We start from the raw sequence: 14135 nt of genomic DNA, 5'->3' as shown, positions 1-14135 counted from the left end.
TAATAGAGCCATTTTGAACAAGATTTGTTTTTTTTATGAAGATGACACCCCCACACACGTGATGATATTGAAAAATTGCAGAATGTCCTCTCAAAAGGGACAACAGGACCTAACACAGTGTATGGCCTTAAGAGATACAGACCAAAAACGAATAACAATTAGAGAGGACAAAAAAGAAGTGCAGTCTCACGAGGCCATAGCTCTGTTAGGAGAAGAATGACAACGTAATGCTTCCTTAACAGTTCGCTTGAGTTCAAAAAGCTCATTTGTTTGCCAACAAACAATGACTGACAAAATTGTGAAAGAATGTACTCTCTGAAGACACTAAAAAATGTAAATGGTTTGTATTCGGTATTACGCAACATATTAACAACAAAAAAGGACAACAAAAAGAGGCCAACAACTCCGTTATGGAGTGTAACTGGCTAATTTAAAACAAACTGAAAAATAATGTACTTGTATTCTCAGTACCATGGTTCAACTTAGCCTTACTTCACCTCACTTACATTGCATACATTTGATTGCATCACACAGAATATTGAGTAAAAAAGGTTTTAAATTATAATGATACAATGATGAGATTCTTACATGAATACTTAGTTGTGAGCATTGGAGAAACATGGAGGAAATTAAATACGATTGCTTGCCACTGTCAGCACTCTCCCCCAGTTATGTTTGGCGTTGTAGTGGAAAACGGATACATCGCAGGTTTATGAAAAGAGTCCATGAATTTACTTTCAACTTCAGTCAATGTAATACTATTATGGTATACAGTTCAATAGATTACAAACCCACTCCCACACCAATGAGAAGAACCACAGTTTAAAAACACGTTCCACTTACTTTCCGCTGATTCTGGACACACAGCACACACACGCACAAAAATAATACACTCCTTTGATGAACAGCCACCATGTCCTTTTGCATGTCTCCTTTGGAAGAAGTCATTCATTCACCATTGTCACCATTGTCCTGTCTGTGAGAAACAATTTTTAAAAAACGTTCTATTTGACGATCTGCGGTGGCATAATCGCTGTCTTTGTCGGTGTCTTAGTTTCCAGAGTAGTATCCAAAGTCCCGTCCTTGCCTTTCTTTCGGGGAGGCTTTTTGATGGGGGTCTTCTTTAGCGTGGGGTCCCCCGCACCACCACAACCCTCTACCACTCTAGAGCCGTTCAAGTCCTGCTTGTCCGGGCTCTTGGGGGCGACCTCGGGGGTAGCTGGGTCCTCAACACCCACCATCTTCTGGAGGCTGGTGGTGGTAGGCAGCAGAGGCTTGTTGGAGCCCTGGTGGCCTGGTGTGGAAGCGGTGGTCCGTTTGGCCTTTTGCGGAGGGGTGGGCTTTTCCCGGTCTCCTCGGCCCCGGAGGATCGGGGTGGACAGGCCGTTGGTCTTTACCAGGCCTGTGCCCTCGTTCCGGGTGATGCTCTGAGTCTTCTCCTTGAGCTGTGCAGCCAGGAGTGTGGCGGCCTCTGAGTTCATGTGTGGGTGGATCACTTTGGGGCTCTTGGGCGCCTCCTTGGGAATCTCCACAGCGGCTGCCTTCTTATCGGAGTTGTGGAAGTTGCCGATCTTCTTTAGAGCGTTTTGCACCACCCCATTGATGTGCTCCATGTGGTTCATGTTCTCTCTGGACCTCCCCACCCAGTGGGCCTTGTGTTTGCTAGGGGAGCCATTGACCACCGTCCCCTTTTCCTCTCGCTTGCTCTTCTCCTTGGAATTCTCCTTCAGCCTCTGCCTCTCTTCGCTCTTGGCTGAGCTGTTGCTGGAGCTCCTGGTTGTCTTCACCTTGGGAAATGTTAGCCCCTTGTCCCCCTGGTTCGGCTTCTCCACCTGGAGAGTGGTACCCCCGTTGTTCCCATGGATCCACGACACCTTGGGTTTGGTAGAGGGGTCCGGCGGGCGTGGTTTGGTCCTGGTCTTTCCCCCCGGGGACGGTGGTTTCCTTTTACCCTTGACCTCGATGGTGACCATGCTGTCGCCCCCATCTTCTTCCTCCTTGGAATTCTTAGAGAGGTGTGCAATGCGGGCATAAAGGGCCCCAATGGCTGACTCAGAACTGCTGGTGGAGCCCTCGCTGTCTGAGGACTTGAGGGGCGCTTCACTCCCATCCTGGGGTTTGTAGGTGGTGGCGCTGGTGTCTTTTAGGGAGGTATACCCACCTGTATCATCCTCACTGTGGAAGGCTGCTGCTGGCATCTCAGCAAGAGGGGGACTGCCCTTCACCTTATTCTCATTCAGCGACTCTATAGGACAGGAAGAGAGAACATGGATGAGAGTCGTCAGGTTTAGATTGGATGGTAATGGTGGTCATACATAGGTGGTCAGGAAATACAGTATGACTGCATCATCAGGGATAAAGGATGTAGACGTGAGGCATGTTTACAGTATTTAGAATGTGTGGTCATTATAAATACAGAATTAGAACATACTGTATCATACAGTATCTCTTATTACTGCCATTTGAAAATAATATCAAGCGATATTGAGACCTCCAAGAATTATTAAAGATTTTCTACGGTACTTTTGTGCTCCCGAAAACGTCACATATGTGCAGATATGTGCGCCACACCAATGCTCTCTCTCTCTATCTCTCTCTGCTGTGTCCACTGAGCCAATGGAGCCCACCTTGCAGCCTCTTTGGACAACACTGAGCAGGTTTCTTGCTAGCTGTTACCTAAATGGCAAGGGGTGGAACCTCATTGGCTGGAACTCAAATTGCTATGGGTCAACGCTTGCAGTACTCAAAATTGCGAGCACAGCTTCCAGAAAACAGTCACTTTCAAGCTAGGGATTCATAGCTAATTGAGGTAAGACAGTAATTCTGCTCATAGATTACACATGTATGAATTACACATTGAAACATCCAGCCCAAAGCGGGAGGTTTAAATACTTACTTGGTCGCCAAAGTACCAGAGTACCGGTCTTTAACTAAAATTGTTTCTGGGAAATCTAACTTCCCAAACAATACAAAAAACTGGTGGGCATGGAAATTTTCCAACAAACTGCAAGGAGTGAGTCATGAATTGCACATGTGCCATTTTCTAAATTTACCATTACATTTCCTGTTCATGCTTTTGCAGCCACACTGTAAAAAGCAAATATAACTAATTCCTTGAGCATTATTCTGTCAGGAAAAGAAATTGATCTAATGTATGAACGTTTGTTCAGTCAACAAATCTTCTCACATGTATAAATGTATAAGAACTATAAGAATAAAAAAAAAAACGTATGTTTCCCTTTGGAAGGTTACACTGTACTTCGGTTCAGCTATGCTGAAATGTTGAGCAAACTCACAATCCTATTGCAGCTGGTTGCCTTACAATTGTACATTAAACCAACACATACTACCCGAGGTGAACTGAATTTAAACATGCTTATTGAGTAAATTTACAAATGTATGCTTGCTCAAAACCACTTCCATCATCATATTTTCCAGCATTCTCTATTGTAGGTAATAATTTGAACTTTATTTTTTATTATAAAAAAAAAATGACACATGGGGGAAGGAACTGGGCTCAATGGCACACGATAAGGAGAACTTACTATCCTATTCATCTAATTAGCTTTCCAGAGGTGTGTGACTCACAGTGCCCTTGTGAGTGTTAGTACGTGTGAGTGTGCATGCATCCGTCCGTGCCTACATGTGTTTATTTGTGAAGTTGACGTGTCCAATCAAATCACAGTGTTTGTTTTTCTGTCCTGATCACTTCATGGGGTTTCACATTGTTTAGACGGGGCCACCTTCACTGTGTGTGTGTGCATGCGTCCGTGCTTGTGAGGGAGTGTTTGCTTGTGCGTGCGTAATTACTCACCTTCATGGGGAACACAGTACACAGGGCCATCATCACTGGGTTCCTCTTCGAAAGAATCAAAGGACTCCTGGGAGGACCAGGAGGAGGGGCTGGGCAGCTCGGCTACAGAGGGGGGCTCGATGAAGCTGCAGTTGAATGTGTTCTCAGGGTGGTGGGCTACTGGAGGGGTTAGGACACAGAGAAACAGGGTCAGAGAAGGAGGGGGAAGGGGACTACCTAACAAGAACAACAGATGGAGATGTGGGGTTTGTTGGGGTTGTGATGAAAGATAAAGGATGGCTTGAGACACAGTTATGTTTGAAAAGATATAAAACTGTTGTGTGATGACGTAAATGATCAAGTCTTTGATTTGTGGGTGTGCATTGGACATTTTAATATCTGGTCTATTATTTGAACAAAAGCATTTCCTGAGAAATTAGCTAGCGAATGCTATTTTTCCTAAATGTAGGCCCTCCCTCCCTCCCTCCCCCTCCCTCCCTCCCTCCCTCCCTCCCTCCCTCCCTCCCTCCCTCCCTGTTGGTGTATTCTGCTGACCCTTCAGTCTGAGGACAGCTGTGATCTGTTTGGGACGCCTGTGGTTGCTCTTCTCCTTTCCCCATCTGGCAGTGGACTAACTGACTGTGTGTGACTGGGCGTTAACTGGACACTGACCACATCAGATTCGTCTACATACGGCCCCCCTCCACCCGATGACACATGAGCCCATCCATTTGTTCTCCGCTGACGCTAAGCTAACCCTAAACTATGTTTCGGCTGAAAGATCCCCACTAACTACCCTGAGTCTCTATGTATTGGATTTGATTTATTTGACAGTTTGAAACACAATTCCGCCACACAAGTAGATTTACTGCATGTAAAATCATCGAGGAAGAACCAATAAAGTTTTACAACATATTTCCATTTTGGTCCTTATTGTGGTATAAGATATGGTTGTGGCATGGTTGTCATCTTTCAAACTGTAAAACAACTGACTTCTAGTAACAACAACATGGCCAGGTGTAGTACAGCTACAACTAAATGACTAGCAGGAGATGTGTCAACACAAGGGCAGCAGAATTCTATTACTATCACAACGCTAGTGACATCAGGGGACTTTATTGGTGGGAATTTCCACTGACAGCTGAGCTTATTATAAGGATATCCAGCAGACTGCACAGTCTAGGTTTGAATACTTTGGATATTGTTCCTGGAAAAATTGCAATACTACTGTACAATGGTGACTGTATGATCATATTAAAGGAACGTGACTTGATGTAGATTTCATTGGTTGGATTGTAGCAATGGCAGTAAGTTACAAAACAATATACTGTAAACAATACCCACCCAGATATTTATCCAGGAAAATAACTTCATAGCTGCTTTTCTTCAAGACAAAAAAATATTTTGCTCAAATTCAATGAAGGCCATACATACATACATACGTCTGACTGTCTTTATGAGTGGTTTGCACTTTCTCTATTGTAGCAGCCCTTCTGTGATATACTAAAGAGAACAGACAATACCCATCCAATGTGGGTAGCAGAGTGACCCTAAACTCATTGACTAACTAACCAAATGCTGTACTAGACTATAGCAGACAGACAGTACTGGTGCAGAGGCCATTTGGTATAGCATAGGACGGGGGGAGGCAACGAGGTGGTCGGAACATAATTATAATTTGTACATTGCAAATTTACCACAACTAAGCCCAAAAGAGGTTGCATTTAAAAATAAGTAATTTCCTACCCTGGTTACATTGAGACGCGATCACATATATCTATTTTTTTATTTAATTATCGGGGAATACTTTTCTAAAAAAAAAAAATTAAAATCTGAATTCCTGGTGATTTTACAGTCTTCTTTTAAAAATTTTTTTTTACAAAAACTAAAATCATAGTTTTACTAAAACCTTTGGGGGGTGTCGCCTGTTGCCGACCCCTGGTATACACTCTTAGAAAAAAGGGTTCCAAAAGGGTTTTTCGGCTGTCCCGTTAGGATAACGTATGAACCGATAAGTAGAACCCTTTTTGGTTCCAAGTAGAACCCTCTGTAGAAATAATACACGGTTCTTCAAAGAGTTCTCCTATGGGGACAGCAGTAGAACCGTTTTAGGCTATTTTTAACTATATTTTTTTCTATGAGTCTAGGGTCTATTGTAAAGTAACTAAGCATCCGTTTTATTAACGCAACAGTAAACAAACAACTGCTGTCCTTGGATGTTCACACCAGACTAAATGTCCAGAGCTGCATTCATTCTTGAGAGAGAGACAGGACGCCACTGAAAGCCCAAAGCCCTGCCTACACTGAGGCCAACATTGGACAACCGTACCCCAGCTGCACAGTCCTATAATAGCTGCCTGTGAGGCCAACAACACTGGAGCAGGTGGTCCCACTCTACATCACTTTTCACAGGGAAGCATTCGGACATGTAACTGCATCCCAAATGGCACCCTATCCCCTATAAAGTACACCATTTTTTACCAGAGCCCACACACAGAGTGCCACGGACTGGGAATGGGGGAAGCCAGCTGAGCATCAGATAGCTAGCTATAGTATAGGGCATGGAATGACAAAGTCTAAGCAGTTTGGAGGTTTATAAGTAGAGGAGTGGGATGGGGGAACGTTTACATATTGAGAAGCAGAGGAGCGGAGGAGCTATGCAAAAGACCGAGCAAACGTTTTCTTCCTCGTCATCCTCCCTCTGTTTCTCTTTCCTTTTATCTTGGGATGGGTAAGAGTTTGTGTATGAAGGAGCTAAATTACCTATGCTAAAACAGCACACATGATTTCTTCCTATTTCTCCCCTGTTCCTCTTTCCTTTTCCACATCTGTTGTAGTGTGTTGACCCCAGTGTGGATAAATCATATGTCTGACACAGGTTGGGGTAAATTTGGCCACTTCCTGTTTTGAGTCCAGTGGGCCTCCTGCGGAATGTTGCAGGGACTGAAGGAGCCCCTGGGAGGGTAGAGTTTCAAAACGCTGGCAGGCAGGCCACGCTTCTGTAGGCAGGCAATGAGGAAAGCAGAGCAGTGTGGCCTGGCTCTGGGGAGGGAGGGAGAGGCTGACCAGTTTATCCCCCTTATGAACAAGAGGAGAATCTATAAGCTTCAGTGGGAGAATGACTGTAAAATTAATTGGGTTGTCGTTTAATATCTCCGTTTTGTCATGTATTCTTGAATGTGAGGGAGGAAACTTAAGAGAGAATTGGTTTTGGCTTGGACCAAAAACTCTATTCTACTCTCTGAAATTCCCAAAGTGGTAGTTTGTTCTAGTTGATTGCAACCAAGGCATGGCATATGCTCTGTGTATACAAGAATGAAAGGGCTTGTTTGTTTGAAAGGAGGTTGGACGCTCTGACTTTTAACAAATGCAATTTCTAAAGCCTAGGGCCGATTGTTTATAAGTTACAGTAAACTTTGAGGGTGTTTAAAAAAAATACTGTTAATGTGCCATGACACAAGACAAGTCTCTGACAAAGACAATACTGTTCCAGTGTGTGTTTCTATGCAGGCGTGATGAAGACAGCTGTTAGCTGAACTAGTCCGCTGAAGAAGAGAAGAAGCACATGCTACTCATTGTGAAAGAGAGGAGAAGTGAAACAAGGTCACCACTGTTTAACTCCTTCATTACCACTGGTGTTTTAAAGGCCTTTAAAAGGTGTAATATTACTCCGTAGAGTGACTACAATGATGTCCACAAATAGGGCACTTCTCCAGCCCTTCAAAATGTACTATACTCAGACCATCCACACATTCAGAGGCAGATGTCCATGATTCAATTGAACTCCTACATAGCAGAGCCAATGCATCCTGGCCAACGCCAATTCAGAACATGGACTGTCTTAATATTCCAGAAGGCATCTGGGTAGAAAGGGAAGAGTTATTCAGTATGTAAGCCTTGTGTAATGTCCTTAAAGCTGACCTGAGATGGGTCCTGACTGACAGACAATCCAAACCTCCCTCCCTCCCTCCACACACACACACAGACAGACAGGAGCTACTCTCCACATTACGAATAACACAGCAGCCTTTGATAAGGTATCACTCAACACCAATCAGACGTACCGGAGCACCACACCACTACACTGACCCTTTCTGTCTCAGCCTTCATCCCACTAGAAGAGGAGCTCAGGAGAGAGGAAGTGAGGGGTTGTAATAATATGAACACTTGGTATTTAAAGAGGTGCCAAGAATAATAAGGCCCACAACCATTGCATTCCTCTCAGATGAAACCCCAAACCCATTTGGCAGCTGCAGTACACTTTTCAACCCTATTTATTGTCTGAAAACCACTCAACATAGGCACAGAGACAGGTCACAGAGCAAAGGGGAAATTAAAATGCTCTCTCTCTCTTTTGCTGAAGAGATCGAGGTTTGTAATGACTAGAGACACAGAAACTATTAGGTCATCAAGAGACATGAACTAAGGAGGTATAAGGACAGCAACAGTGGCTCTGTTTGTGTCCAAAATGGCACTTCTTTTCACCAGAGCCCTTAAGAAATAGGGTGCCATTTGGGACACAAAAGCAGCCTCTGTCTTGGCATGGTGAAGGCAGTAGCCTATCAGGGAGGAGGGATTAGGGCTTACCGACTACTTTAGGCAGCTTCTGCCGTCTCAGTGGGATCCGGGGGAGTTTGGTGCTGATTCGGCTAAATCGTCCACACAGGATCCGCCTGGCTTTTTTACTGTTGGTAGAGTTGTCTTGGTCAGGACTGAGGGAAAGAGGGAGGGTGACGCCATGGAAAACATACTAAATTACTAAACCATACAAACCGATTCAAATGTGGGTGAGGTTCATCTACATTGACACGCTTGCAGTATGAGCTACATGCCATGGGCCACTTGAAGAAAAAGACCACACACACACTATCATACTGACCCATTTTGGATTTGGCAACATAAGATATACTGTGCAGGATCGGTTGTAATTCGGTTGTAACCTATAACAAGGACCCACAGTCATTCCTGATCAGGTATCACGACTAGGAAAAACTCATGGCCCTAACTATACTGTATGTACTGTAATACTGTATATCAAAATACTCATAACCCTAACTATACTGTATATACTGTAATACTATATCAAAATACTCATGGCCCTAACTATACTGTATATACTGTAATACTATATATCAAAATACTCATGGCCCTAACTATACTGTATATACTTTAACACTATATATCAAAATACTCATGGCCCTAACTATACTGTATATACTGTAATACTATATATCAAAATACTCATGGCCCTAACTATACTGTATATACTGTAATACTATATATATCATTGCTGTCAAAATAAAAATATTGTAACTCCATTTGTGCCTTTTTTCCCCCCGACAGTGACGATAAAAGATAAAAGGGTAAAAACTCTTTAAAGGATGTAGCCCTCTGCTATTTAACAAGGAATGGCCCTCCATCCCATCACGCGGCCTCACCCTACACCAGGCCTGTGTCTGTCACTCACTTCTGGTGGTGTTTATTTCTGCAGAGGCAGCAGCAGCAGAGGAGTGAGAGGAGGACAATGAGCAGAAAGAAGACCAGGGTTCCCGCCGCGATCACACCCATCCTCTGGTTAGGCTCTGAAACAGCAGACAGACAGACACAAGCAGGGGTTTATGGGTGTGACACACTGGTACAGATTGCCAGTGCCAACCAGAGCCATCTGTATATATCTGGTGCCAACTGACGTTCTGTCAGAACTCCCAGAACCAAGACTCTGGAGCTGAAACTCAAGCTTCTGTACCATGATGTGGGCATTGAAGAGATATCCAATAGAGTTAAGTAATAGATGTTAAATTCAGCCATGCATGCAACAACCCTCCTTTATATAAATCACTAGTCTCTTTATCCATCTCCTGTTGTGGATCCACTTAACTGACTTCTAGAAGCATCCACTGAACCCTATCCTTCACTCACTTTATTACACCTCTGCTATGATTCCCTTTACTCCCATAATTCCTTCATGATTTAGAAGCACTCTCCCTTTCTAGGCTGGTTACATATAAAACTCAGTGTCTCCTGACCCCTCCAGTCTCAGCCTCCAGTATTTATGCTGCAGTAGTTTATGTGTCGGGCGGCTAGGGTCAGTCTGTTATATCTGGAGTATTTCTCCTGTCTTATCAGGTGTCCTGTGTGAATTTAAGTATGCTCTCTCTAATTCTCTCTCTTTCTCTCTTGGAGGACCTGAGCCCTAGGACCATGCCTCGGGACTACCTCGCCTGATGACTCCTTGCTGTCCCCAGTCCACCTGGCCGTGCTGCTGCTCCAGTTTCAACTGTTCTGCCTGCGACTATGGAACCCTGACCTGTTCACCGGACGTGCTACCTGTCCCAGACCTGCTGTTATCAACTCTCTAGAGACAGCAGGAGCGGTACAGATACTCTGAATGATCGGCTATGAAAAGCCAACTGACATTTACCCCTGAGGTGCTGACCTGTTGCACCCTCTACAACCATGGGGATTATTATTATTTGACCCTGCTGGTCATCTATGAACATTTGAACATCTTGGCCATGTTCTGCTATAATCTCCTCCAGGCACAGCCAGAAGAGGACTGGCCACCCCTCAGAGCCTGGGTCCCCTATAGGTTTCTTCCTAGGTGCTGGCCTTTCTAGGGAGTTTTTCCTAGCCACCATGCTTCTACACCTGCATTTCTTGCTGTTTGGGGTTTTAGACTGGGTTTCTGTACAGCACTTTGTGACATCAGCTGATGTAAGAAGGGCTTTATAAATACATTTGATTGGCAAGCATCTCTAGGCCTATGGAGCCCTGATCAAAAGTGGTGCACTGTAAAAGGAGAGCAATTTCAGACGCAGCCTTAATCACCACACAGACACACTGCAGCCAGATGGCACCGTCACTAACCTAGCAGTTAGATAAATACTGGTGGCCCCTGGCCCTCTATGCCCCTCTGCTGTCATAGAGGCTATGGAAGAATGGTTGTGTGTCCTTGGTGTGGCGTGTTCACAGCTGGATAAAGGAAGGGACTGGCCTGGCACACTGACCCAGTGACATCCTCGCTGCTTCCCAACATGCCCATTTGCCGAAACCTCTGGTGACCTCGTTTCCTCTCCTCCCGCTATCCCATCTCTTTTCCTCCTCCAGTTCTCTCTCTCTCTCTCTCTCTCTCCTTTGTCTCTCCCTCCTACCACCCCCCCACCCCCTGATTCTCTCTCTCTCACCTTCCTTTGTCTCTCCCTCCTACCACCCCTCTGACTCTCTGACTCTCTCTCTGACTCTCTCTCTCACTCTCCCTCCTACCACCCCTCTGACTCTCTCTCTCACTCTCCCTCCTACCACCCCTCTGACTCTGACTCTCTCTCTCACTCTCCCTCCTACCACCTCTCTGACTCACTCTCTCTCTCTCTCTCTCTCTCTCTCTCTGACTCTCACTCTGACTCTCACTCTGACTCTCACTCTGACTCTGACTCTCACTCTCCCTCCTACCACCCCTCTGACTCTCTCTCTCACTCTCCCTCCTACCACCCCTCTGACTCTGACTCTCTCTCTCACTCTCCCTCCTACCACCTCTCTGACTCACTCTCTCTCTCTCTCTCTCTCTCTCAGACTCCCTGACTCTCACTCTGACTCTCACTCTCTCTCTCAGACTCTCTGACTCTCACTCTGACTCTCACTCTGACTCTCACTCTCCCTCCTACCACCCCTCTGACTCTCTCTCTCACTCTCCCTCCTACCACCTCTCTGACTCACTCTCTCTCACTCCTACCACCTCTCTCACTCACTCTCTCTCTCTCTCTCTCTCTCAGACTCTCACTCACTCTCTCTCTCTCAGACTCTCTCTCTCAGACTCTCACTCACTCTCTCTCTCTCAGACTCTCTCTCTCTCAGACTCACTCTCTCTCTCTCTCAGACTCTTTCTCTCTCAGACTCACTCTCTCTCAGACTCACTCTCTCTCTCTCTCAGACTCACTCTCTCTCTCTCTCAGACTCACTCTCTCTCTCAGACTCACTCTCTCTCTCAGACTCTCTCTCTCTCTGACTCACTCTCTCTCTGACTCACTCTCTCTCTGACTCACTCTCTCTCTCTCTCTCTCAGACTCTCTCACTCTCTCTCTCTCTCAGACTCTCACTCACTCACTCTCTCTCTCTCAGACTCTCACTCTCTCTCTCTCTCTCTCTCAGACTCTCACTCACTCTCTCTCTCTCAGACTCTCACTCTCTCTCAGACTCTCACTCACTCTCTCTCTCTCTCTCAGACTCTCACTCTCTCTCTCTCTCTCTCTCAGACTCTCACTCACTCTCTCTCTCTCTCTCTCTCTCAGACTCTCTCAGACTCACTCTCTCTCTCTCTCTCAGACTCTCACTCTCTCTCTCTCTCTCTCTCTCTCTCAGACTCTCTCTCTCTCTGACTCACTCTCTCTCTCTCTCAGACTCTCTCTCTCTCTCTCTCTCTCTCTCTCTCAGACTCTCTCTCTGACTCACTCTCTCTCTCTCTCAGACTCTCCCTCTCTCTGACTCACTCTCTCTCTCTCAGACTCTCCCTCACTCTCTCTCTCTCTCTCAGACTCTCTCTCTGACTCACTCTCTCTCCCTCCTACCACCTCTCTGACTCACTCTCTCTCAGACTCTCACTCACTCTCTCTCTCTCTCTCTCTCTCTCTCTCTCTCAGACTCCTCTCTCTCTCTCTCTCTCTCTCAGACTCTCACTCACTCTCACTCTCAGACTCTCTCTCTCTCTCTCAGACTCTCACTCACTCTCTCTCTCAGACTCTCACTCACTCTCTCTCTCTCAGACTCTCTCTCTGACTCACTCTCTCTCTCTCTCAGACTCTCTCTCTGACTCACTCTCTCTCTCTCTCAGACTCTCTCTCTCAGACTCACTCTCTCTCTCTCTCTCAGACTCACTCTCTCAGACTCCCTCCTACTCACCTCTCTGACTCACTCTCTCTCTCTCTCTCAGACTCTCTCAGACTCTCTCTCTCTCTCTCAGACTCTCTCTCTCAGACTCTCTCTCTCTCTCAGACTCTCACTCACTCTCTCTCTCTCAGACTCTCTCACTCTCTCTCTCTCTCTCAGACTCTCACTCACTCTCTCTCTCTCAGACTCTCACTCACTCTCTCTCTCTCAGACTCTCTCTCTCAGACTCTCTCTCTGACTCACTCTCTCTCTCTCTCAGACTCTCACTCACTCTCTCTCTCAGACTCTCACTCACTCTCTCTCTCTCAGACTCTCTCTCTCTCTCAGACTCTCACTCTCTCTCTCTCTCTCTCTCTCAGACTCTCACTCTCTCTCTCTCTCTCTCTGACTCTCTCTCTGTCTCTCACTCTGACTCTCACTCTGACTCTCACTCTGACTCTCACTCTGACTCTCACTCTGACTCTCACTCTGACTCTCACTCTGACTCTCACTCTCCCTCCTACCACCCCTCTGACTCTCTCTCTCACTCTCCCTCCTACCACCCCTCTGACTCTGACTCTCTCTCTCACTCTCTCCTCCTACCACCTCTCTGACTCACTCTCAGACTCTCTCTCTCTCTCTCTCTCAGACTCCCTGACTCTCACTCTGACTCTCACTCTCTCTCTCAGACTCTCTGACTCTCACTCTGACTCTCACTCTGACTCTCACTCTCCCTCCTACCACCCCTCTGACTCTCTCTCTCACTCTCCGTCCTACCACCTCTCTGACTCACTCTCTCTCACTCCTACCACCTCTCTCACTCACTCTCTCTCTCTCTCTCTCAGACTCTCACTCACTCTCTCTCTCTCAGACTCTCTCTCTCTCAGACTCTCACTCACTCTCTCTCTCTCAGACTCTCTCTCTCTCAGACTCTCTCTCTCTCTCTCTCAGACTCTTTCTCTCTCAGACTCACTCTCTCTCAGACTCACTCTCTCTCTCTCTCAGACTCACTCTCTCTCTCAGACTCACTCTCTCTCTCAGACTCTCTCTCTCTCTGACTCACTCTCTCTCTGACTCACTCTCTCTCTGACTCACTGTCACTCTCTCTCTCTCTCAGACTCTCACTCACTCTCTCTCTCTCAGACTCTCACTCTCTCTCTCTCTCTCTCAGACTCTCTCTCTCTCTCTCTCTCTCTCAGACTCTCACTCACTCTCTCTCTCTCTCTCAGACTCTCACTCACTCTCTCTCTCTCTCTCAGACTCTCACTCACTCTCTCTCTCTCTCTCAGACTCTCACTCTCTCTCTCTCTCTCAGACTCTCTCTCTCTCTGACTCACTCTCTCTCTCTCTCTCAGACTCACTCTCTCTCTCTCTCTCTCTCTCTCTCAGACTCTCTCTCTGACTCACTCTCTCTCTCTCTCAGACTCTCCCTCTCTCTGACTCACTCTCTCTCTCTCTCAGACTCTCCCTCACTCTCTCTCTC

General features: G+C 46.1%; 1 protein-coding gene across 5 annotated transcripts in view; it reads right to left on the bottom strand.

Annotated features, from left to right (window-relative positions):
* Positions 1–327: 327 nt before the first annotated feature.
* The window catches only part of LOC124036578 (scavenger receptor class F member 2-like), a 41902-nt gene continuing 28094 nt past the window's right edge, over positions 328–14135 (bottom strand). For 2 of the 5 annotated variants that reach the window (XM_046351317.1, XM_046351321.1), the window contains exons 8-11: positions 9261–9375; positions 8381–8505; positions 3815–3973; positions 328–2245 (exon numbers count right to left, since the gene is read on the bottom strand). In XM_046351317.1, coding sequence (XP_046207273.1) covers positions 1005–2245; positions 3815–3973; positions 8381–8505; positions 9261–9375 — 1640 coding nt within the window. In that variant the 3' untranslated portion in view covers positions 328–1004. The remainder of the gene's footprint in view (positions 2246–3814; positions 3974–8380; positions 8506–9260; positions 9376–14135) is intronic. The other 3 variants (XM_046351318.1, XM_046351320.1, XM_046351319.1) reach the window with 3 other exon arrangements.

Source organism: Oncorhynchus gorbuscha, linkage group LG05 (genome assembly GCF_021184085.1).
Source record: "Oncorhynchus gorbuscha isolate QuinsamMale2020 ecotype Even-year linkage group LG05, OgorEven_v1.0, whole genome shotgun sequence".
Taxonomy (NCBI): domain Eukaryota; kingdom Metazoa; phylum Chordata; class Actinopteri; order Salmoniformes; family Salmonidae; genus Oncorhynchus; species Oncorhynchus gorbuscha.
Note: the sequence above shows the minus strand (reverse complement) of the source record. Positions and strands in the feature narration are given on the sequence as shown.